Source organism: Podarcis pityusensis, assembly GCF_964106645.2.
Source record: "Podarcis pityusensis genome assembly, chromosome: 1".
NCBI classification, from domain to species: Eukaryota; Metazoa; Chordata; class Lepidosauria; order Squamata; family Lacertidae; genus Podarcis; species Podarcis pityusensis.
The window spans coordinates 92,459,617-92,485,700 of record NC_138028.1 but is presented as its reverse complement, the minus strand read 5'-3'; the positions used below and the strand labels follow the sequence as shown (position 1 = coordinate 92,485,700).

General features: G+C 41.4%; 1 protein-coding gene across 10 annotated transcripts in view; it reads left to right on the top strand.

Moving 5' to 3' along the window:
• The window catches only part of SEMA5B (semaphorin 5B), a 355,160-nt gene that overhangs the window by 254,767 nt on the left and 74,309 nt on the right, over positions 1-26,084 (top strand). For all 10 annotated transcript variants that reach the window (XM_081006115.1, XM_081006112.1, XM_081006113.1 and 7 more), the window contains 4 exons: positions 4,553-4,615; positions 10,437-10,535; positions 13,235-13,448; positions 17,771-18,056. In XM_081006115.1, coding sequence (XP_080862241.1) covers positions 4,553-4,615; positions 10,437-10,535; positions 13,235-13,448; positions 17,771-18,056 — 662 coding nt within the window. The remainder of the gene's footprint in view (positions 1-4,552; positions 4,616-10,436; positions 10,536-13,234; positions 13,449-17,770; positions 18,057-26,084) is intronic.

The following is a 26,084-nucleotide window of genomic DNA, read 5'->3' as shown; positions in this document are numbered from 1 at the left end:
AATATTTGCATTCAATTGTCACATATATTGTGTTATTCCTTTCATTGCTTCATGCTGCAGTACTGAGCTAGCAGAGCAATTGAAAATGGGTGGGGTGGGGGAGAAAGGGAAGAGGGTTTATCCCATGTGGAAGATCCAACAAATACCTGGGCACCAGTGGAGTGGCAAGTAGGGTGGAATTTCCCCACTCCATTTTCACCTCCTTTTTAGGGCTGATGTTTTCTTTTCTGGGGGGGAAATATCAGGACTGATGGGAGGGGATCTGTCACTGTATGGTGATCCACCCCCCCAGAACACTCCCTTTACACAGGTACCACCACAAGAGTACTGGTGTTGTAGTGGCAAGGGTGCTCGATTTTGCATTTTCTTGCATTCCAGCATTTAAAGTACTCTGTATGTAACTTTGCCATTTAATTTTTCTATGTTCTTGGATGTATTTCATCAGCCTTCTCCTGGAACATCAGTACTCCTTTATTAAGATCACTCTGTCTCTTTGGTCTTATCTGTTGTACTTGAGACTCTGTACATAAAAGGAATGTCATAGTTCCTGTTCATGAGGTCTTCAATTTACCATGCAGTTGGCATTAAATAAGCAAACATTAAGTGATAGTGGTGCTAATAGTGTCGTCACATTTTATAAAATGATTTCTGCTGACATAAAAGGCTGGTTGAAGCGTATCTTTCAAGCTAAGATTCTTAAGGGGACCTAACGGGAACTTTCAGTGCATCGAAAGGGTTGGGAAATGAGGTTGTCAAAAGCTTTATTACACAATTGTGATGTAAAGGTTCACTAGATCTGCAGAAGGCCATAAAGAAGTACAGCAGTGTCAAGCTGTCTTCTTGGAGGAACATAAAGAAAGATACTAAAACTGGGAGAGGAAAGATGGTAGCCAAAGGAGAACAGTTAATGAAGGGAGATTAATGTTTTTCATGAAGGAAATGTAGATAGGAGGTGACTTTTGAAGGAAAGGGAGGAAGTTTGAGTGCCATACTAGTACATTGTGGAGAAAGAGATCTGAGGAATTGTGTCAGTGTGTGTTAGATCATTATTAGGGGCAAGATTCATCAGGCCGTTTTGCCAGCAGCATTAATTTTCCTCTGGAGTACCAGGGTTTCTTAGTCTTTGTCCGTTTCCCTCTCAACATACCCCAGGCATATTCAGAGGCCTAGTAAAACATAGCTTGCCCTTCCTTTCTGCTTAATTGCCCCCTTGACTATAATTAAAGTTGAATTGACTAATGGAGCAGTCACCAGCAACATGTTCCCATAATTTTCTCTGTTGTCAATGGTTTCTATTATCAACAGATCTCGCTGTGCTACTTGCTAAGGTTAGACAAATTTAAGGACAGTGTTGCTCTCACACAGCCATGGGAATGCCATTCTTTGATATAAACTGAGGTGTTTGTGTGTATACTTATATACTAACTTCCATCAGTACAGTTCCCAGAGAGGCCAGAGTATTTACCTTCTGAGTTGTATTGGTTGCTGAAAGTAAAAACAATAACATAAAATCTTGTTTCATTTTGTCCTGTCAAGTGTTGTCAAGCTAAACTCGGCTAGTAATGGAGAATGTATCTGGGTGTTTCTGAAATGGGAAGAGAAGCCATCTCATGTCTGGAGGTTGTTAGAGTGGGTTTTGTTTTTCCTTTTAGCTTGTCAAAAATTGATGTGAGGTTAGAAAACATTGCATCTTTCTGGCAACAGATATGACTATGTGAAAAACTTTAGTATTTAATCTTCTTTCTGCTTTAGTTGTATGTATGGGGGTGGAATATGGTGAGGTGGAACATTTGTTCTCCTCAGTATGACATGAGATGGATTTTTGTCCTGTTTTTAAGTTTAGGGAAATTTTATTTCCAGAATGAAATGATTGGGTGTGCTCAAACAAAACACTAAGCTATAGTGTAACATCATGAGACTGGGCCCATGTTCTGCTTTCATTAAAAAAGAAAGAAGGGGGGGGATGAGAATTTGTTTTCTAAAACACAGGTCCAAACCCTAAACTGTTATTAGATGTGGCCAATGGCCCAGTTTATGCTAATGGCAGATAATAATATTTCAGGGGAGAATGGCTTATTAGGTTCGCAGGGCAGTTTAGGTGGCTTTTCAAAATAAATTTGTTTAAGCATGCCTGTTTGTTCACTGTAATTATGTTGTGCTTTCAATGTAAATTCTTACAGAATAGCGAAGTCCTGTAAGTCAACGGGACTTCATTATTTTGGTTACTCAAACTCCTTATTTATGAAATGTCATTTTGACATACTGTACACAGAGTATTAACAGAGTTAACTTGGCAGAAACTCTCATTTTGCTTAACTTTACATAAAATCTCATTTTGCATAATTTGCACCCAAAGCTCAATATAAAAGAAGAAAAGAAACAGAAAACATCAAAACAGAAAATAATACCTCTATTTAATATTCCCCTTTTTGCTCATAGTATCTTGTTTAATGGAAAGAGTAAACTGTCATAAAAATTAAGATTTACATGGAAGTTAAGTAATATGACTACCGTAGTGTAACACTCCCAATGTGAGCATTTGCCCTGCAAAGTCTGTTCCTAATCTTTGTCTCACTTGTGCAGTCACATATGCCTGCACCCACATCCCACCCACCTTCAGACAACCTTATCTACTCCCCATTTCTGCAGCTTGTGCCTCTCTTATGGCCATTCCCATCTTGCCTGCTTCTTACATCATTCATCAATTAGCTATAAACTCCGCAAATTATAAATGGAGACAAACATGCGCAAAGGAGGCTTATTAGAAACATTCATTTATTTTTCCCTAGTTTAAAATGGCGCAATGCTAGGTTCAATTCCAGAATGTTTTTGTGCTGTGAAGCAGCAGACAATTCTCCCCAGCACACTTTGAGATTATTCTTCAGTTCAGCATTGTATTATTAGTTCAAATGAAAAGGTGGTTACTTAACCAATTCTTGGCTTAGGTACAGCTCCCCTGATTCTAGACTGATGCTCAATCATAGTAAGAACAAGCTTATACCCTGTATGTTGGGTTTCTCTGCAGTTCTCTATTATTTTCAGGGTAAATATGTAAATAAGAGCAGGAGGTGACTATTTCTGCTGTTTTATGATGGCTGGATTCAAATATCTGTTTAGCCATGGACTTCATTGGATGTCATTCATTCTGGCACTTTTTCTCAGACTAAGCTACCTTATGGAGATTTGTTTGCTTTTGTTCCAGATGGGATGATCCCCTTATTTACCATCCTGGGCTCTCTGGGAGGGAAATAGGATACAAATTCAATAAGTGAAGTAGTTTGGGTCATAATGACATTGAAAATAAGTCGCCCTGTAAAATTGGAACTGGAAAGGTAACGGAGGAGAGAAAAGCCTAATGAGAGCTTCAGACTGTAATGTTAAGGAGAGTAGAGTAAGGTGTAAGTGATCTCCTAAAGAGTAGTGACTGATATTGTGATTCTCTGTAATGATCTCAGCCACCCACTGAACTTTTCATGCTGCTCCATGTCATGTACTGTACACTGTGTTGGATAAAGTATGTGTTTGTCTTCTATGAACTGCTTCAAATTGTTGGAGAGTGTTAGCCAGCCGCAGCTCCCCACTTACTTATAAGTGGCCAGTGCTAGGACTCAGCCACAGCTACTTTGGTCATAACTGAATGTGAGCCCAGAACTAAACTGGAGGTATATATTTGTCTGAGGGACAAAACAAATGAGATGTAGGAGGGAGCCTTAATCCAGGATCTCATGCATTTTTAAATAAAAATTAGTAGTGGCTGGGGAACTCTGTGGGGTTTAATCCTTTCCCTGTGAACTACTTTCCTGTTTGAAACTATACAAAACAATAACATCAACCCACTACCAGCTTTTGTTTGTTTGTTTTGGTTTTTTTGCCCCATGGAAGATACCTAGAGGTACTAGGTGGGTACTTGAAAGCTTTTCACTCAAGACAAAGAGGAGCTTTGGGGACGGTTGATTTTAATCAGGGAGGTCATACAGGGAGAAGGGACTAAATTCCTCTCCTCAACTCCTGCATCTGTTATTAACTTCAAATACAAACATGGAAGACCTTGATCATGGATTTCTTAGCTCTAGGCTTGGCCCTGGGCACCCAAAACCACTGAAGTCAAAGACAAAGCACACACAACGCTATGATAAATGCAGCATGACTGATGGAAATGTGTTGAGATTTCAGAACATCCTCCATTCTTGGGATTTTCATATAAATGAAGTCCTTTGGAAAAGTTTGAGCTAAAGTTTGAGCTAGTTAAGGCTGAATTATAAAGTGTTGTTGCATTTATATGAACATGTAGAAACCATTCTTTCCGATGTTCGTATGATTTATGCCTCGGCCCCTAGAGGGTTTATCTCCTTTATTGATTGCTTCTTCTTTGCACTCTGTAAGAGTGATGCAAAAAAGAGAATCTACCACAATGAATGTCTGCTGCTGCAAATTGGCCAGTGTAGCTCACTTTTAGATATTCCCCTGTGTCTTCAAATGAGGGCTGGCCCCAAAAAACAAAACAATAGTGCATGGTACCGTTATATAACTTTTCTCTGTTTTGGTTCCCCAGGCGACAGAATGGGGTTCAGATGAAGACACCAGGAGATCATGTCAGAGTAAAGGAAAAACTGAGGTATGTTCGCCACCTACCCCCCCCCCCCCCCGCATACAGCCATAGTTACCTGATTTTAATACCACTTGGGAATGTTCACAACAAAACATCTGATGTCAGAAGTCTGATATGATGCTACCATAACATATGTGAAATACGTATATATAAAATGCTGGTAGTTCGTTATGACCCACAGTACAATTATTCCATGAGAATTTAAGATTGTTTACTTCTGGAGGTGGTGCAATTTGTTGCAGGTAATGGAACAGAATGGTGCCAGGCTAGGAGTGTGGTTTACTGCAGAATAGATGATGCTAAAGCCAGAATTTCTTACAGTGTTCAGCATCAGATGTCTGGAGCTCAGCAACATGAGCCTTTTTTGTTTTTACTGTAACTGCAGAAGAGCACATTTCTGTATCTAAAGCTGTGTCCATGCTCCAGTTCACTCTGCATCCATTGTACTTCCACCACTGGTTTGGGAGCACTGCTCACACAATGTCAGCCACGATCCATATCTATCCAGCCAAATCTTATGAAATACTATGTTTTGATGCATTTCCCCCACCCAATCCGGCTTGGATCTGAGTTGAGTAAAAGATTGTGTTAACTGCATTTTTACCTGGTAATGGGAACACAGTCTGAGATGCTTAAGTGGCAGCCTACAGGCATTATCCATCCAATATCTTCTCCTGCTTGGTCCTACCAATATCTTCTAGCTCAGAGGTTGCATGGTGACTTACCGGTAGGTCCTATTCCAACTATGCTACCCACAGTTACTAGGTCCTAATTAGAAATGTGTTAAGGGGGTTCACATAATTGCCTAGCTAACCTGGGCAGTTTTGTATAGGAATTTTATTATCTTTCAGGTAGCCTGGGCCCAAGCCATACAGGGCTTTATAGGTCATAACCAGCACTTTGAAGTATGGCCAGAAGCAAACCAATAGCCAGTGAAACTGTTTTAACAGGGGAGTGACATGCTTCCTGTCTTGAGCCCCAGTCAGCTGTCTGAGTGCAGTATTTTGGGCCATCTGAAGCTTCTGAACACTTTTCAAAGGCAACCCTATGTGGGGTGTGTTACAGTAGTCCAGCCAGGATGTAACTAACACATGCATAGCCCTTTTGAACTGCATCCTTTGCTTGAAGCTCTCTTGTGCAACGCTCCACTAACCCTACCTGTCCTAGTCCTTTTCCAGACTGGCACCTGCCACCTTCCATGTGCTTAGATAGCCTTTCCAATGCTGATGTTAGTGTTATCCTGGTTGAGTCCCTTTCCTACTGATTGGGCTAGTCCCAGCCCTGGTTATGCAAGTGAGCTGTGTAAGCCTCTGTATGTTTGCTTTGTCTTAGTTACACATGGAGATTTCATTTGTTTTCTTGGCTTGGGAAGGTTCCCCAGGACATAGCTTGACAAAAAAAATGCCCTAGACAGAAAGGACAATGCCGTACCTTTTCCAAATGGTTGAGCTTATTTCCTTCATTCTTTCCCTGTGGATTGCAGTACAAGTCCTCTCTGTCTTCCGTAAAAATGGTTTGTAAGTCTTGGCAATAAAGAATCTTGCAGACATTAAAAACAAACAAGAGACAGAAAATCATTAGTAAATCCTGTTTGGTATCTTCTGCACGCCAGGAGAAGACAGCTTGGCTGGGATGCTGGGCAAAACTGATTAATGAAATTGTTTGTCTAAAGAAATAAATATAAATATCTGAGAGCGTGTTAATAACAGTGTTTTGCAGCCTGCAAGGTGTTCAAAGAAAATTAGGACAGACGGCAGCAAACACATTACAATCGTCTCCCTGCAGTCCTGAATGAAATTTCTTTGAAAAGGCAAGCTAGAGCAGAGCTTTCTTTTTTTTCTTTTCTTTTTTTTTCTCTTTTCCTTTTTCTTTTCCTTCCGCCCCAGTCACCAGACTTCCAAATACAGTCTGTAACAAGGTTGCTTTCTTATGATGCTATTGGAAAACCATGGACTCTAGCTGTCTGGTAACAAAATGCTTGTTGCAGAAAGCCCATTGGAAATAATTTCCTGGCATGTTAGGAGGTGGACTGCCTTTATATGTTTCAGGTCCTGTTTTCCCAGTTGGCTTTTATGCAGTCGCAGGGGACCTTTCTTTCTCCTGTCATGCATTTCCTGCTGGGTTTTTTTGTGTCTTTGGTCCTATATGAACAGCTAACGCAAATGCTGCCTGCATTGGATTGTCGGCCAAAAACCTCAGGTTAAGGGGTCATAATTCGTTGCCATTTCTCTAGGATATATTTTGCCATGAGCTATTGAGAGATTTAAAAAACATTTGTTTTGTGATAATGGTGAAGCTAATAAATGGAAGAAGCGTACTGACCAAGGACGCGAAATCTGTGGTTCTCTAGATGTTGCTGAACTTCAAATTCCATCAGCTCTAGCCAGCCTAGCCCAATGATGATGGGAGTTGAGGTAGATGGATTGTGGGCTTGATATGGTCTCGTTTGAAATAGCTTCCTGTGCTCCTGTGAACCAAGTTTCCTTTTTATATCAAGCACAGTTATTAGTTGAAATACACATCTGTAGGACAAGAAGGAGACATTTTGTAAATGTTAATTAAGTATATATTGGAATTTATTTAATAGTTTACTAAATGCACCCCATTAAGTTCTAGGGGGTTCATTTAAATCATGGGTAGGCAAACTAAGGCCTGGGGGCCGGATCAGGCCCAATCGCTTTCTAAATCTGGCCCGCTGATGGTCCGGGAATCAGTGTGTTTTTACATGATTAGAATGTTTTTACATGAGTAGAAAGTGTCCTTTTATTTAAAATGCATCTCTGGGTTATTTGTGGGGCATAGGAATTTGTTCTTTTTTACCCTTCAAAATATAGTCCAGCCCTCCACAAGGTCTGAGGGGCAGTGGACTGGCCCCCTGCTGAAAAAGTTTGTTGACCCCTGATTTAAATGTAAGAATCTTGAGGTGCAAAAATCAGATTTTAGGCTCTAGAAACCTTGAAGCTATGGTTTGACTCGAAATAAGTCTTTGAACAGATCCCTCTCCTTACTGCTTAGTTTTGGGATGTGTTGTGCTTTCCTTTGGTGAAGTGGACCAAGCAAAGTCATCATAAATCCTGCTTCTGCATGTGTAATTCAGCCAAAAATGCTTCTTCTGAGCTTTTTGCCTGAAGGAAACCTACGAAGACTGAAAATATTTGACAAGACCAGATTTAAAAGTGATAGTAGGTGTGTAAATGAAACTTTACCTGTGCTGTTGACTTATATGCAGGCAGATTTGCCTTTGAATCAGGTGCCATATACCAATTTAACTGGATTTCATGTGCAAGCATCTGACCACCAGCGCATTCTGCACTTATGCCTTAGATTCCTGCCATGCATAGAGGCAGGCCACATGATTCAAATGTAATATGTGTTGCCCAGCATGGGTAAATGTATTTTCTACAGCAAACAGTGCTGTTAATGCAGAATAAGCTGGTAGACTGAGGTGGTAAAATTATACATTGTGACATTTCAGAATACAGGTGGAGGTGAACTGTGGTTTTATTATTGCTTACCTCTGTATAAAAAGCTCTCTGTAGGTAGTATACAAACACATCAGTGAAAGGGTCCATGCTAAACCTTTCTTGGCCGAGTTGATAAGTTTACTCTCTTACAATGTAGCTGGGGGAGAGCCAGAAGGGTGAGATCACAGAATTCAGCTCAGAGCCTTTGTTTCTTAAGGCTCCATCAGATAGGCCAATGTACAATAACCCACAGTTTATCTATTTCTGGAAGATTATGAGCTGAATCACCACAGCTGAAGTTTTGCTTCCAGGCTGAGAGGTATTTCAAATCTGATCCCTGTGTATCTGATCAAGACATAATGGAATTGAAAAGTTAGGCATGTGAAGCATCTCCAAGGAACATTGCGGTCTTGACATGCTCATTCTGAATGCTCCCTCGGCCAGCTCTGGTAGTTCAGATCCCGCTATCTGCACAATAGAGTCTCTCAGTATCCTTGATAAAATACATCCCCAAACACCAAGCACGTATGGTGCCTTGTACATAGGCAACGCTATGATGCCATTTGTTATGGATAGCCTTTCAATGAGTTGGTTTCCATATCACAAATGAAAGAGTGGGATCTTTCTTTCCCACCAAGGTGATTTGGAGTGCTTTTGCATTCCTGATATGCAGAAACAACATCTCCCAGGAAATGTTTGCCACCAGGCAGGCTTGTGACATGGGATGTAGAAATGAAGTTTTTGCTCAAGAGGAAAGAGGCTGGTTCTTCCAATTTATAATAGTTTTGTCCAAGCTGCAGTACATCAGAGAATGATTTTTAAAAATTAGAACTGTAACCCAAAATACTGTAGCCTCTTACGGTAGGTGGTCCATCTTCCCTGACCACTGGTCCTGCTAGCTAGGGATGATGGTAGTTGTAGTCCCAAAACAGCTGGAGGGCCAAGTTTGGCCATCACTTCTCTAGGGGAAGGAGGAAAAGGCATAGTTTTTTTTCAAGCTATCTAACTCTTATGTATTGGGGAGAGTAATATCCACACCAAAGTCACTGTATGGCTCTATTGCTGTTTATGGGCTGGATGGGAAGCAGTGCTTCTCTCTTGCCTTTTATGTAGGCGATGGGAGCAGCCCTACTTGTAATTTAACAAATGTTATCCTATTCTGAGGTGGACCAAGCATCATCATAGGTTTGTGTCCATGTTTCTTGAATTTAGCTGATATATTAAGTTCCAGTTTCCAGATGGTGAAAGTGACAACCAGACAAAGGTATTGATCGTTATGAACAAAATATACTGAATTTTTTTTTCCAGGTGATTGAGTCATATGTTGTCTCCCACCCCAGTTTGCCAATAATCTAATTACGTTTTATAGAATATATTACACATGGATTGTTAGTTTTATGAAGGTTCATTTTCCAGATTACTTAGTGCTGAATTATAACAAACGCTTCAGCAAAGACTTCTTGTATTATGTTTACATTCACTGCAACCTCTTTCCAATTTTAATTCTTTAAAAGAACATTTGACAAATTCATGGAGGAAAGGCTATTGATGGCTGCAAACCATCATGGCCATATTCTGCCTTCACTATTGGAAGCAGTGTGCCTCTGAAAACTAGGTGCTGGGAAGGACAGGTGAGGAAAGTGTCATTGTACTATGGTCCTACTTGTTGGCTTTACATAGGCATCTGGTTAGCTACTGTGAGAACAGGATGAGCTTTTTGCCTGATCATCAGGGCTCCATTTATTTTATTATGGTCTTAACTCAACCCCGCTACTCATTGTACAACTTCATCGTCAAATGGTTGATTATCTTAGCCTTGTTAGGTAAGCTTTTTAAATCCTCACCAAAAATAGTCAGTAACTGTAGTTACTGTAGTTCCACACCTGCTTTGTGCTCCTTGTACCTTTGGGATTATAAGACTTTTGAAAGGGCTGTGCTTTCCATTAAAGCAGATGCTTAAAGTTTTGGCTATCTTCTGCTTTTTGGTAGTCACTACCAGCATAAGGCTTGACTAAGGGAAGTCACATACATGACACTAGGCGCATCATTCTTGAATATAATGTTCCCTGATCACATTAAAAGCAGATTTATGAACATAGGGACTTGGTGTTTTAATTTTAACAATTATAGGTGCCAAGGCCAGTCTCTCTGGAAATTATCCTCTGTGAAGCTTAGTTATATCAGTGAAATGGACTTGACATGTGCTCAGAGACACACTAGTCTTTATTTCCAAGTCACATTTTCCAGGACTAAAGCATGACATCAGAAACAGAGTCTGGACTAAGCCCTGGGGAATGTCCACTCATATTAAGCACAGGCTGTTACTCTTTCTTGGAAATGTGTTTTTCTGCTTTTCGTTTCAGGAGGAATGTCAGAACTATGTTCGTGTTCTGATTGTGTATGGAAAGAAAGTTTTCACTTGTGGTACCAATGCTTTTTCACCAGTGTGTTCTAGCAGACAGGTAAGTTGTGCCTCTTCTCTTTAAGGATGAATCAGAGACCAGGATGAAAAAGAATGACTGTAGGTTGTCAGATGCTGATGGTGGTTGCTTGTGAGTAACCAGGCAGGACTCTGACCTGTCTTTTACAGGTTTTATTGTGCAAACTATTTACAGTGCAGATCTACAAAGTTCATGTCCATCTTAGTCACTTGCAGAATCCAGGAGTGGCCCCTTCCGGCTTCTCCCCCAACATAAGAACTTCGGCACCCCAAGCCTCCCCCCCCCTTGCGTTTCACCTCTCTGCGCAAGCTGGGCGACGGAAGTGGCGTGTGTCCCTCTTGGCCAGCCTGATGAGGTGAGGTGCTGGGACTCTCAGCAGCATCCTAGAGCCTTTCCTCTCTTGGCTGGCCCCTTCCCTCTCTTCTCCACTGGAGGTGTGGCTTTGCCCACCGCTGGAAGAGGAACTGCTCCTCAGGAGTTTCGGAGGCTCTCTGTATCCCAACGGCCCCCCTGCCTCCCTCTCCTGTTCCGATGGCAGTCCCCTGACAGTAGGTAAATGAGATGGGAAATGTAAAGGCCTCAGTTTTACTTGCCTGTGTAGCATCACTGGGTTATGCTTACCTGCGCCTCTAGTGGACAAAGGAAGAAGTAGCTTTTACAGGAAATAGGCTGCTGGCCCCTCTTCAGTTGTTTGTTGCTTCCTCACCAAAACATGTTACATTCTCCTTTGGCTCCTCTTACTCTTTCATTTTAGCTTAGGAATTTTATTCTTCTTGATAATATCCCTAAGTAATCTTCTGGGGTGGTGGGGTGGGGTGGGACTAAAGCGGGGGGGGGGGGGGGGAAGACTCCCAAAACAGCCAAGTGAGAAATGAGTATACACAGTCAGGTCTGAAAGGTGACTTACTCTTGGCTGGGAAGGTGGAGGGAAGGAAGAACCAAGTGAAAGGAATAGAATGAGGTATGATGGAAGAGAGTGTGGCAGACTGTTAACAGGAGCATCCCCGCTGCAGCATTTCGTTGCAGCTTCCACTTGTTCTAATCGAATTCTGATAGATGTGTAGGCATACGAGAGAAGAGGAGGAGAAATAACAAGATATATTGGGGACATTATACATTATGGTAGGTTGAGGTTATCACTGAGCAGTAAAGTTTCTGCAGTGATGAAAAGATTTATACACTATTTATACACAATACACTATTTAACCTAGAACTCTGGGTTCTGACTCGCAGCTATTGCTTAAGCATCTTGTGCAGAAATACTATCAAGTTCTCTGACTGACTTTTTTTGGTTGAAGAGCATGTTGTTGGTTACTAAACCATAGCTCTTTTTTAAATGTCTGCAGGCACAATACATTTATGGTAGGACTGAAGGTGATGCAATCAAATGACTTTGTTCTGAGGTGACAGTGCCACTTTCGCACCTATCAATTTATACACAAAAGGTGATAGCCTTCAGGGTGGAAGAAAGTGGTTGCCTATTTTCAGCTCTTTTCCATTTGCTCCAGTCATGTGCATTTCTCTCTTCTGCACTGAAAGGCCAGTTAACATTTTAAGATGGAAGCAGATGGCATGAAGATCACATAGCACTGCACTGTGTTTATGAGCCTGCTAGTCACCACAGCAAACAGCAAAATGGAAGGCTGGTCAAATGCAGTAATGCATGGAATTAAGTTACTAAGACTGCAGTTTTGTAGTTGAAGGGTTGCTATGGGTTTTGATTTTATCCTGGATGTAGCTCAGGCTAGTGCATCAGGTATGTTCATTCCTGGAGGCTGCATGTTCGCAGGCCTCAGGGTTCCTGTAATGTGCTGTGTGTAAGACTGCCTATGAACAGTAAGCCTGTAAGCTACATTTGGTCTAGAATTCAACAGCCACATACTGGGAGAATGTAACTCCCCCACTGAAGCAATGGCACTGACTTCTAATTTGTTTCCTGGTCCAATTCAAAGTGCCAGTGATGACCTTCTAAAGCCATTCATAATTCTGGACCTGGAAATCTGAAGGACTGCCTTCTGCCATACAAATCTGGCCATTTCCTAAGAACAGCAAAGGCCCTCTTGTGAGTCTCAGCAACCCAAGAGAACTCACACTTTTGGGGAACCAGGGAGACTTACCTTGCCCCCCCCCCCCGTCTTTCCTCAAATATCTAAAACCTTCCTAAGGAAAGCATGAGCTTCATGTGAAGAGGGCCTTGAAACAGGTGGACAATAGTCACTATAACTTAGAGGAGCAGGACTAGTATGCAGAGTACATGAAAGGGCATTATGAAGGTAACAATAACATAGTGATGAGATGCTTCTGATGACTTGACACGGCCAGCAAATCAGTGTGCAAGCTTCCACTTGGGAACTAGAGTCAGCTATAAAGTAGATATCTGCCAGCATTACTCTGGTGCTAAGGAAGTCCCTTGCTGCCCAGTCTCCCTAAAGCCTAGATTCAGTTGGATTTAAGTTTTCTGAAAACAATACACCCAGCTCCACAGGGATAGCATTTACCTCTGTTGCAAAGAATACAGGCATGGTATGCTTAGCTATGCTAGCTCAGAAAAAGCTATTTTTTTACCATGCCTTTGGTGCACTTAGCATTATCCAGGTTTGCTAATTTAACCTATAGGGATCTGTGGGGTTGCAAAAACACAAAAGTATTGCTTGGCCAACTGTGTTATCTGTCAAACTGTTCTCATCACCCTTTTCTCTTCCATTGCTTTCTACATACAGGTGGGAAATCTTAGCAAAATCATTGAGAAAATAAATGGGGTAGCCCGCTGTCCCTATGACCCCCGGCACAACTCAACAGCAGTGATCACATCGCAGGGAGAACTGTATGCTGCAACGGTCATTGATTTCTCTGGACGAGATCCTGCTATTTACCGCAGCCTTGGGAATGTCCCACCTCTTAGAACAGCACAATACAACTCCAAGTGGCTTAATGGTAAGAGCACTCTGGGAAATAGAGATCATTAAGACCAGCTGGGCAGTCTTGGGAAATGACTTTTTTTTTTCTTATCTCATAATGAAGATAAAATTCATTTACCTAAAATATTTAGCTATCCACATTCAGGGGGTGTCCACAATATATTTATCTACCAACTCATACAGGGATAAGGCAGACTAAATATTTTAAGTAGCCAGCCTCTTCCTCCAGCTCTTCCACAGCCCCTTCAGATGAATGAGTTTGTAGTGTGTTTGTGTTTATTTTGGGGAATACTGGATTTTGGATGTGAATGCTTAGCTATTGAGAACTTTGACAAAAGCTCACTTCAGCAACTGTGACTTAAAATGGAAAGTGGATGCATTTCTGTGTGTGGGTTTCCTGCTTTCTGCAGGAGAAGCAGATGCATTTCTACCCTAAGCCAGACTTCACATATGGCATAATGTGTACTGCAAGAGGATGTGGTAGGTGGACATGATTTGGGGGAAATGACCTTATGGGCTAAATGGGGAGGCCTGGCAGGCCAAATCTGACCCACGGGCTGGAGTCTCCCCACCTCTGCCATGCAGAGTACTGTAGTGCAGCCCCAAGAGGAGGAGGAAGATTTTATTAATTTATATCTTGTTTTGACTTAGACATTGAAATATGAATGTCTATAATTAAAATAAGCAATAAAAAACAATCCTGTTAAATGGCGATCACTAGGCCTTATCAGATTGATCAGATTGCAGCCTTCTCACTAGATGGGAGTTGGTGAAAGGTGTTCTTACCTATTACTGTAACTGAGGCTTTCAGCTGCATCAGGGATCCAGAAGCTGAACACCATTTCTTACCAGAGTTCCTGGTTTGGATTTGCCCTGGTTGGTTTGCCCAAATGCAGCCCTTCACAATGGCCAGAAGTGGTGTAAGGAAGAGACGGAAAAACCTGTGTCAGATGAGAAAGACAAGATCATCCCTTCCGGCTACCATGCTAGCAACAAACAGAATCCACTTGAAAGCAAGTCCCAGACAATAACTCTTGCATAAATCTCACTGCTAAACAGTACGTTTCCGAGCACAATTCAAAGTGTTGGTGCTGAGCTTTAAAGCCCTAAATGGCCCAGTATACCTGAAGGAGCGTCTCCACCCCCATCATTCAGCCCAGACACTGAGGTCCAGCTCCGAGGGCCTTCTGGCGGTTCCCTCACTGCGAGAAGTGAAGCTACAGGGAACCAGGCAGAGGGCGTTCTCGGTAATGGTGCCCGCCCTGTGGAACGCCCTCCCATCAGATGTCAAGGAAATAAACAACTATCTGAGTTTTAGAAAACATCTGAAGGCAGTCCTGTTTAGGGAAAAATGTTTGATGTTTTATCGCTTTATTATTATTATTCTGTTGGGAGCTGCCCAGAGTGGCTGGGGAAACCCAGCCAGATGGGCTGGGTATAAATAATAATAATAATAATAATAATAATAATAATGCAGATCTCATAAAAATAAAACAAGTTTCTTGTTAATGATTTGGCCACATGTGATTTGAATAAAAATCTTTATTACTTTATGTAGATATAGTCCTGTTCCCCTCTTCTTACCTTATATTGTAATTATTTTGCCCTGTTGTTGGACATTTCTTACTTTTAGGCCACAAAAACAACAACTTCCCTGTTATTCAAAGGCTAACGTATAGTATAGAGTCACTCAGAAAGCATTATTGGACATTGGAAAGCAGAACTTAGCATGTTCCAGAATAGCCCCATTTTAAATTCATCAAGATTCTTTTGGAATTCATGACTTCAAAATTCCAGTCTTAATTATTAGTACAAATTCTCATGGGAGGAGGAAGTGATTCAGAGAAAGTGTACCCTTTAGTTTGCTTTCTCACTCAGCCAGCAGAATCCTCACAGGGCCCCGGTATTACTTTCTGCTGCAGGGGACATTCAGTAATGAAAGCATGTACTACAAACCATAATCTAGAGCCATTTTGGGATTTGGGGATGCACTGCCATCAATACATACCTTACTTTGCTGCTCGTTTGTTCTTTGGGATGTTTGCACATAGACTTTAATCTATGGGGTGATATATAGATATTACCTACAGAAAATGGTTCATTCTCAAGTGTAAGGAATGGCTTTAATGACAACAGCCAGATGTCAGTGGATTATTGCAGTTGGCCAAATTCAGCGAGACAGTAAACTAGTGCTGGTGCCTTTAAGAATGCACTTTGCCACAATGCCATCAATACATTTCACAGTGAGGGATGGGTGAAGATATCTTTCACACCTGCATTAGGTCAAGGAATCTTGCAAAATGACTTAAAAGGTTTGTTTTGTTCTTGTTTTGATGAGCTCAGTGGCTGGTCAATTAATTAGTTGACTGTAAAAAAACAATACATACTTGGATACTTGTGCGATGTCCCTTCCTCCAAGGCTGACATCTCAGGGAGCTTTCTCTGCTGGAAATACTGCTTAAACCCAGGTGGATGCTGCCTCCTGCATAGTAACGTATCTCTCCGTACCTTCAGGGGGATTTCCATTCATCATAATTCAGTACAGCTCCAGCTGACAAGCAAATAACCCTACCTGCAGTTTTCCCTTTCACTGTAGGCTTTGTCTGTCCACCTGTTTAGCTGCCATACAGCCATTACCTGTGTGGTCTGTCAGCTGAGTCTTTAAGCAGGTACCTCCATTCACACTCAGAGCACATGGATGCACAGCATGCTCCCAAGCACCAGGGTGGGATGAAAGAGGGAGAAATAGGCAGTGGAGGAGGTGGTCCAAGTCTACTATTAGCAGTGTGAATTAATTTCCAAAAGGTTTCTCTTGAATTGTCATTTTATACAATAATCACGGCTGTATGCTGATTATCTATTTATGCCTCAAATTCTGTTCTTCCACTAAGAGGAAAGAGTTGGGCCCACAGTTTGCTGCCCCTCAGCGCTAGCACATAGTTTTGTGGTGTGTGCCGGTGTTTTGTCTGTTTGGAGAGGGAGGTTCTGAGCATTACCTTTTTTCTGTAGATGGGTATTTTGTGGTGCCCACAGCAGTTTCTAAGATGTGCTCCTAGGCCTAAAAGTGTGGGAGGCACCTGGGATAAGCCCAGCTCTAGTGTGTAGAAAACTTGGGGAAAATATGTGAACTGCAGGAACATTACTGGTCCCAGGATCTTGTATCTGACAGTGACATGTATTAGTTGCAGCAAAGGAAACTGGAAGATCGCTGGAAAAAGGACAGTGTGCTGCTCCCCACCATTTAATCACAGTATCAATTAGCCTCAGTCCTTGAGGCACCTAACTGTTTTAGGAAATAGCAATTGATGTTCCTCTTCCCACTCCTCCCTCTTTTGTTGTGTTTTTGAAAATACTTATAGTATTGACCATCACTGTAGCTCAAAGTAGTCAATCTGTACAAAAGGCAGATGAGGTGGTAAAACTGCTTCTGGAATATATGCCATTTCAGACTGTGAGTGAGGAATCACATGACTGAATTCTCCCTTGCTACACACACACACACAGCCCCCCACTTGTAAAAAAATTAGACTTGAAGAATAATAACTAGACAATCCAATTCAAGACAGCTTAATTTAATCATAAGAGTTTTTGTTGATTAATTGATTCATTAGTCAGTTTACCAAATTTACTTGGATAGAAACAGTATTTCTGAAGTAATATTTTTTGTGTTTAGATAATGTACATGTGTGTTGTAGGAGGCATCATCTTAAAATAAGCATTCCATGTGTGTACCATTTCAGAAGTGTATGGGTACTCACATTCACATGAAACTTCCCCACCTGTTGAAAGGACATTTGTGGGGCGTTATGGGCTAGCCTCTCATCACAGCTGCACAAAGTGGAAAAGCAATCACACAACCAACATATTCAGCTCCTGTGCAAAAGAATACTATGCATGTTAATCTCCAATTAGGGTATCTCCTTGCACTGAGGAGTTCTAATTTTGTACACCGGTATGCATGTGGAGCTTTTTCTTCCATTGGCATGTACAGAAACACTTATCTGTACATGCCAACATGACAAAAAGCTCCACATATGTACCAGAGGGCATGGCTGTGGCTTCAGCTTGGGGTGGAATTAGTCTATGGACCCTGCAGCCCCCTCACATGGTTTCATGGTCTTCTCTTGATGATGTAGTCATCAAATGATGAATGTGCCCATAAAAACAAGCCTATTGTGTTCTCCTGTTTCTTGGATGTTGTAAAAAAGAAAAAAAAAGAGGTTTGTTTTCCTCTTTCTCATTCTCTGATCACTCCTGAACTTTTATCCCCACAGGCTGTGTAAATCCAACCCTTTCTATGTAAATCTCATTGCGTTTTATGGCTTTATTTTTCTCCAGAGCCCAACTTCATTGCTGCCTATGACATTGGTTTGTTCACTTACTTCTTTTTCCGTGAGAATGCTGTAGAACATGACTGTGGGAAAACTGTCTATTCTCGCGTGGGAAGGGTTTGCAAAAACGACATTGGGGGGAGATTTTTATTGGAGGACACATGGACAACATTTATGAAGGCTCGGCTGAACTGCTCCCGTTCTGGTGAAATCCCTTTCTACTACAATGAACTGCAAAGCACATTTTATCTACCTGAACAAGATTTGATCTATGGAGTGTTTACAACCAATGTGTGAGTTTGTTGCTTTTCTTGCTCCTTATTTACTTCCTTATAATGCTTACCTCCTTTTTCTAGTACTGGTATTTAGGCAAATTCCTTCCATTGTTCAATTTAGCGAGGCTGTATTTGGACATCACAGTGAACCATAATATGATGGCTTGTTGTGACAGGAGCCAACTTATATGACCTTGTGCATGTGTGTGTCTCCTCTGCTGCAATCATGAGGACAAGACTGGAAGTTTTTGCGTCTGTTTTCTGTTAGCTTCAGTTTAGCATTGCATCTCAAACCAAACTAGTGTTGCATCTGCCGTTAATCTTACCTAACTTTTGTTTGAAATAAGCCAGCTTTATAACCCATAGTTTGATTTATTTTAAGCAAACTATAGTTACGGTTAACCAGTGTTTATTGGGTTTGGATTAAACAATAAGCAGCAACTAATCAAAAATAGAAGTGAAATCTTCTGAACTCACATTTTTGCTGGGCGGCGGGAGGTGGGAGTACTTAAATCAAAGGTTCACTGTGGCTTGGTTTATTGTGATGTGTAAATGCAGCCAGATTAAGTAAAATAAGCAAAGCAATGCTTGGTCTTCCTATCTGTCTTCTTCTACACCTATAATTCTAATATTTGTAAGGCAAAATAGGTGGTTCCTCATTCAGTGTTATTCTTACTTTATTTTTGAACTGTGATTTTTACCCAAATTATATTATTGGTGATATTCATATTATTGGTATGTTCTTCTTTTTCTATATATATATATAATGACCAGTCCAGAAAAAGACATAATTCAGTCCACCTGTGGACTTCTGTCTATTACTGTGCACTTGTTTCTATTACATCTGAGCTAGATGTAAACCTATCCTTGATAACAACTGGGAGTCTGTGGTTGCAATCCTATGCGTACTTTACCTGAAAGTAAGACTCATAGTTGGACTTAGCTTCTGAATATACATACATAGGGTTGTGCTATCAGTTACAGTGATGAAGTCAGCAGAGCAAAGGAAGACATCTCCAACTTTGACCACAAAACCAAGGGAGGGAAAATTCAAAAGATGCTAAATAAAATTCACTGTTCATTTGCAAATGTAGCCCCAAATCTTACTCTGCCTAATTTTTTAAGTAGAATATGCTCTTTTTCAGTGGTACAGGTTTAAGAACTTAATTCATTCTGGAGGTCTGTTCTTAACCTGAAACTGTTCTTAATCTGAAGCATCACTTTAGCTAATGGGGCCTCCCGCTGCCGCCGTGCCGCTGCTTTGCGATTTCTGTTCTCATCCTGAAGCAAAGTTCTTAACCCGAGGTACTATTTCTGGGTTAGCGGAGTCTGTAACCTGAAGCGTCTGTAACCCGAGGTACCACTGTATTAGTTATTTTCAGTAAAGGTAAATAAACGTCTCATTCAGAAACTTGGAAGTAACTACTGCCACTAATGAAGACTATAGTACAGTCATACCTCAGGTTGCGAACGCTGCGGATTTCGTGTTTTCGGGTTACGGATGTGTTGAACCCAGAAGTACCGCAACGGGCTACTTCCGGGTTTTGGTGCTTGCACATGCGCAGAAACACTAAATCGCATTTTGCGCATGTGCAGAAGCACCGAATCACATCACGCGTGTGCGCAAACACAGCACTGCAAGTTGTGAATGCTGTGGGTTGCGAATGTGCCTCCTGCACAGATCACATTTGCAACCCGAGGCTCCACTGTATAAGTAAGATATATTAGATGTAAAATAAGCAATTGATTGCATTTGCAAATAAAAATAGAATATTCTTTTTTTTTTTAGGGTTGCTTTCTTCTTTATACACATTTAAATTATTGTATAATTCTTACTGTTTACTTAAACATACATAGAAATGAGCTGTTAGTCATAGATGTTGATGGTTCTGGGTTGCAGCATTTTTGTATTAACTAGAATATAAGAAATTTGTTTTTAATTATGAACTAAAAGAAGAAAATCTGATTAGCTACTATGTGGGACAGTACTGTCTAGACACCAGATTATGAAACCTTCCTACTTTAATCATTTGAATTAGCCACTTGTGGAGAAGAGGATTTCTTAAAAGTTGTAATTATCTGAAAAACTGTTCTCAGAGTAGCAGTGTATGACTTATCTTTGACAGAATTGAAGAATTGTCATCCAAGAGCTGGCTCTGATGAGAGGCCAGGATTGATTTGTGCTAAAGTGCATGCTCATATAAGCAGCTTGCTTGTGTGAACCGTGCAAGGTAGAAGCCAGGAACTTATGAAAGATCCTATATTTTATGTTTCATTTTTGTCTTCACAGAAGGCAAGGTTGTTGTTTTCAGTTTCTCAGAAGACTTGGGTCTTGCATGGGTTCATGATTCCTGAATTGCAGTGCTCATGCAAGAAGGCCCTGACAGAGGAACAGAAATGTCAGGGGCCAAACTACACACAATTGCAGCATCCTTAGGGCTTTAAATGTGGACCTGCTGTGATTATGATTAAAAGGAGGAGTGTGGATGAAATTTGACATGCAGAACAGATGCATGGGCAGAGAGGTGCTGAATTATTCGCTCCCTCCCCCCCTTCAGTAATCTCCCCACCCCTCCTAAAGACATAAAAATGCATATCACAAGAACACACAAGGACAATACCCTGCACACAGTTTAAAAGGCCATAGATTGTTTAATTGGCCAAAGGCTTGGGAGAACAGGAATGTTTTTGCCTGGAGCCTAAAGATATGTAACAAAGGCACCAGTGAGCCTCCCTGGGGAGAGCAGTCCCCTGAAAGATGCCATTTTCATAAATCCCTCCTGCAGCACCCTACACTGCACCTAAACATACTGCAGAGAGTCCCCTAATCCTCTGGAGCACATTTGTGTGCAAGGTGCAAGAACTGCCACTCCCCATATGAACCAATCTGGACCCTGTGATCATAATCTGAGGCCATTCTTCATTGGCCTCCTCCAAAACTGGTCTGGAAAGCGGCAACATGAGAACGGGCCTTCTTGTTTTGCTGAAGGTTTTTCTTTCCATTAGTGGACAGTCACCATTAGATACACCCTGTAACTCCCTGTAAGCTTTAATGTTTAATCCAGATCTGTTGATTTATGAAGAGAGTGTATGTGCAGAATCTAGTGTGGTTTTCCTCATCTTACCCCGTAATTGTTTAGACTGCTGTCTTGTTAGCAAGAGGCAAAAGGACCAAATATGCAATTACGACTTCTCTTTTGCTTTTACATTGCAAGAAAAAAAGCGTTATGTAACTGCAAAAGAAGTGAATAGAAAAAAATTATTATTGATAATAGCTAAACTTAGATCAAATAGGGGCTTTGTGCTATGACACAGTGTTCTTTCAAGAATTCAAAGCAGAGAAAAGTTCCAATTTGTCAGCTAACTAGACAAATAATGGTAATTATTCTTTTAACTTCTATCAGGACTTATTCCATGCTGTATGCATTCTGCATACAAAGTAAGTCTTCCATTTGCTGCAGTAGTATAACTGATGCATAAAAGGTGTATTATTTTTATCGTAAGGCATATTTACTCTTGAAGGAAGAGAAAAATATATGTGTATATACTCAAATCTCAAAGATTCTCATTTAATGGGGTCAGAAGCAATTCTCCAAAAAATGGGCATCAACCAGCATGGTGCACTTCATTGTGAAAAACATGTTATAGTCTGATTTATTGCTCATTGTTGTGTAATGCAGAGCTAAGTCAGCAAGAAAGATGGCTATTTAGGGAAGAAACCTATGAAATATTTAAGCAGTTGTTATTAAAGTTTTCACTAGGGTCACTGAAACCTAATTTAAAAGCTTTTGGACTTTTTTCCTTAACATTTTGGCATAATTGTCAGTGGGCCTAAATGTAGAATGTAGGGCTGTCTCTCAGAACGGGACAGTGCACACATATACGAATGCAAAGTCGGGGTGAGGAGGGGAGAGGAGAGGTAGAGATGGTGCTTTGATATGAGTATGCCTACAGCACCCCACTTTCAGTCTTAGCCACTCTCGTCTAGCACATCTGACTCCGGAAAGCCACTTGGTAACTGTGCTGATGCTTCCAAACTCCATGTAGCAGATGCAGGAATTTACAGGGCAGGAGGCACATGGCAGGAAACCCAACAGAACAATGTGAAGAGAGTACAGTCATACCTCGGGTTGAAGTAGCTTCGGGATAAGTATTTTCGGGTTGCACGCTGCAACGACCTGGAAGTAACGGAGCGTGTTACTTCCGGGTTTCGCCCCTCGCGCATGTGCAGACAGTCAAAATGACGCCACGCACATGCGCGGAAGCAGCGAATTGTGACCCACATACGCGCGGACATGGGTTGCATTTGCTTCTGGGTGTGAACGGGGCTCCGGAATGGATCCCGTTCGCATCCAGAGGTACCACTGTATATTTGTTTCTCAGGCTCTGAAGGAATTGTAGAGAAAGCATATGTGCTGTCTTAATACAATAATGCCCTTCTGTTTCTGACTCCATTCTTAGAGGTTGCATGTACACATTTTTGCAGAATTATAAACTCATTTTATCCAGTGGTGTCTGCCCTCTGAATCACACATTAAATTAGCAACAGACTATAGATATATCTTGACATACTGGAGAATTATTTTATTGTTAAGACAATGATCCACAGCCTTAGGCGGTTGGGTTACAGCTACTTACACGTCCATGTAGCAGCCAGTCGATAAAACGTGGCATGTGCACAAGTCTGGACTCATGTCATGCATGTTGGGAAATGAAGAGTGCCATGGGGCTGGAGATAATCTTGAGAAATAGCTTTCAGTGCATCAGCTCTACGACTGAAATCTAGTATCATGCCTGGGGCTACTTCCAAGGAACCTTGCGAATATAATGTCATAATGATACTGAGGATTCAGGGTTGGGGGGGGGGCAAGTCTCTTGATACTGGCAATTCATTTGTGCACCAGAGGGATTTGTTGTATCTAGGAATTTAGCCCATTGCAGTGAGTCAGAAGAATTTTTGAAATTATAAACATTGTTTAACAATGCACCAGGATGCTCTGGAGTTACGATAGCGTAGCATAGTGTGGTATGTAGCATACTGTCTCACAGTAGTGGATGGCACAGTGGGGTGGAGACACTTACTTGACCTGCTGGCAGTTGAGTCACAGCTTCTTACCAGGAGGGGAAGCAGAGAAATGGCAGGGATGGTGGTGTGGTCAAACACATTGCACTGCCCTCCCTGTTGCCTCCCCCTCACCATCCTGGTAAGCAGCAGTGCTCACCCGCCAGGAGGTCAGATCAGCACTTGCAGCTCACTATGCTGCGACTTACTGCGGTCTCACCTATGGTCATGAGGTAATGGACAGATGCGGATGACACATAAATATTTTGTAATACTGTCCTTGTATTTCCCCCCTCAAAAATTTGGAGTGCTTGGATCAACTTTATGACTGTTTCCAGATCAGTGATTTTACGGTCATTCCAGCCCATCTTTCACGCTCTAGTTCTGCATCTTTCCGTGCACAAGAACAGTGCAAGCGAGTGGTTTATTATTTGGGCCAGTGTGCCAGCTCTAACGACAGAAAGCTGCTGGGCAATCCAGGGTTGTGTTGATTTTGTCCCTTTGCAGTTCTGAGGGGAGAACGTTGCTATGAAACATTTGGCAGCTTGTTTTGGAGGCCCCACTCCGATCTCAAACAATCTGCAGTTTTATTTAGACGATTGTTTTTCTTCTCCTCCTCCTTGTGCCTGAAGGCATTAACTTGTCACTCGTCATTAGCTTTGTCTAAAGAACTGCCTTCTGTGAACACGCAACATGTCAATATCACTCAGATACCAGCAAAGAAAGGTTTAGCATGTGGTGCTTTGACAAGTTCAAAGCCTACTGCTCCATTGCTCAGTGAAATGGAAGGATGGCTGTGAGGGGAAAGAGGGAAAGGAGAACACGCAATCTTAATAGTAATGTTTTAAAAGTGATGTCTTGCTTTCTCAGTGGCAAAAAGGCATCTCCCAGTCAACTTCAAATTGAGGTAGTTCTCTGGATTAGTTTTCTAACATGGTGGGATTGTTATGGTGGAAATTTTCTTTGTAGGAACAAATGAGAGACGTGGTGTGCATCATTTAAGCATAAAGAAATGTTGGAGGACCTACAAGTAGTTTATGAGGTGCATGCTTTTATTCATTCATTCATTTCATTTCATTTGTATCACACCTTTCCTCCAAGCTGCTGATGGTGCCCTAAATTGGTATGATACAATTCTGTACAGGCTTCCTATACATACTGCTCATACCACAAAGTAGGAATGAAATAGAAGCATGCTTTTTTTGCTTCTTCATGTAGCAGCGTCTTTAAAAAAAAGAAGGAAGGAAGGGAAGGACCTTCTCCGCTTATTGCCTGCCTAAAATCACACGGCTTAGATATGTGTTCTTAAGTAATTACTGGTTTAGTAAAAAAATCCTTTTCATAGTAGTTCAAATTGCTACCATTAGCAACTTGATATATAAAGCAGTCATTCAGACATTTACACAGCACGGTGACAAAGTCTGTCATGTTGTTCTGAAAGGGCTTTCTGTATTTTTAGCCTCTTCTTTACAATTTTCAGCTCTCTCTGATTTCCTCTTCTTTGTTGGTCCTTTTCTCTCCCCACCTTTTAAAATAGCATATAAATGTTTTAGAGTCCTCAGCTGGACTCTATAAGCTTGGTCTGATGGCCTGTAGGAGGATATGATTCCTGGCAAAGCATGAAATTCCAGCCTAATTTTCTCAACTGTTTAGTGTGAATAATTGTGGCTTGCCTGCATCCCATAATGGAGGACAATTAGGAGAAGATTGTACGGCAGGTGTGGGGAACCTTTGCCCCCCCCCCAGTGTTGCTGAACTACAGCTCCCATCATCCCCAGCCACTGGCCATGTTTGCTGGGGCTGGTGGGAGTTGTAGTCCAGTGACATTTGAAGGGCCAAAGGTTTCCCACACCTGTTGTAAATAAGCACAGTGCCTTTGAGGAATGGGGAAAGGAGTGTGTACAAGGAGAACCTTTTTCAGATGCTTGCCTGTGTTTGTTTAATGACTTACCTTAATAATGGAGAGTAGGCTGCCATTTCAGTTCTACACTCAAGGACATACCTTCACCACATGGAGGCTTGCCTCCTAAATGAGGATGCCAAATTGAGAGTGTTGCTTGATTAACTTACCCACAGTATCCACAGTAAGTGATCCTGAGTGCATATTCCTAGTGATACAAGTGACATGCTGAAGCTTTACTTGTCTATCTTAAAGGGAAGCTCCTCCTGCCAGAAATGTAAAGAGATTTCCCTTTTTTAATGCTAATTTGTATATTCAAAATCAACACAGGAAATTGCTTGAATTCACAGCTGAAGTTCAATGACTATTTAGGGAAGGGAAGGGCAGTTTCAAACAGTGAGCATCAGGAACATTTTAGAATAGTTTCCTTCATTTCTATCCCGGCTTTTGTCTGTGGAACTCATGGCAACCTGTAAAAGTCTTGTGTCCAGGCAGTTAGCTTCAGGAAGCTATTGCATCGTGCACCTTCAGACCATGTATTGGGACTTTGAGTTATTTTCACTGTCATTCAAGCATAGCATTCCAGATGTATGTGTGGTTGGTGGTCAAGGTTGATGGGACTTGGAGTCTGAAAATATTTGGAGGGCAGTACAATGCCTGCTCCATCCTGGCTTAATACTTCTCAGAATATAAAAAGGCTCCAAAGGCTCATCTAGTCTCGGCATTCTATTCTCACGAGCCAACCGAAAGCTATGATATTATGCATTTTTTATCCCATATGAGTCCAGATTCTGTATTCCTTCTCCTCTGTCTGTCTGTCCTTGCAATTGGAGCTTTATGCAAATAGCATGTATATGAAATGGTGAGTATCCAATGGATTTGAAGGTCTATAGGCAGGTGTGCTTTTCAGAGGTGGCATTAATACCTTAACAATGAAACCTGTGGAGCTTAAAATTAAATTTCACCTTGAAAAATAAACCAGAGGTTTTAAAAACTAGGCCACTTATAATCAATCAGGATTGATGGGATATCAGTAGTAATGTTCCTTGTGAATTAAGCTGCGTGTGACTTTTCATGTCAAAAC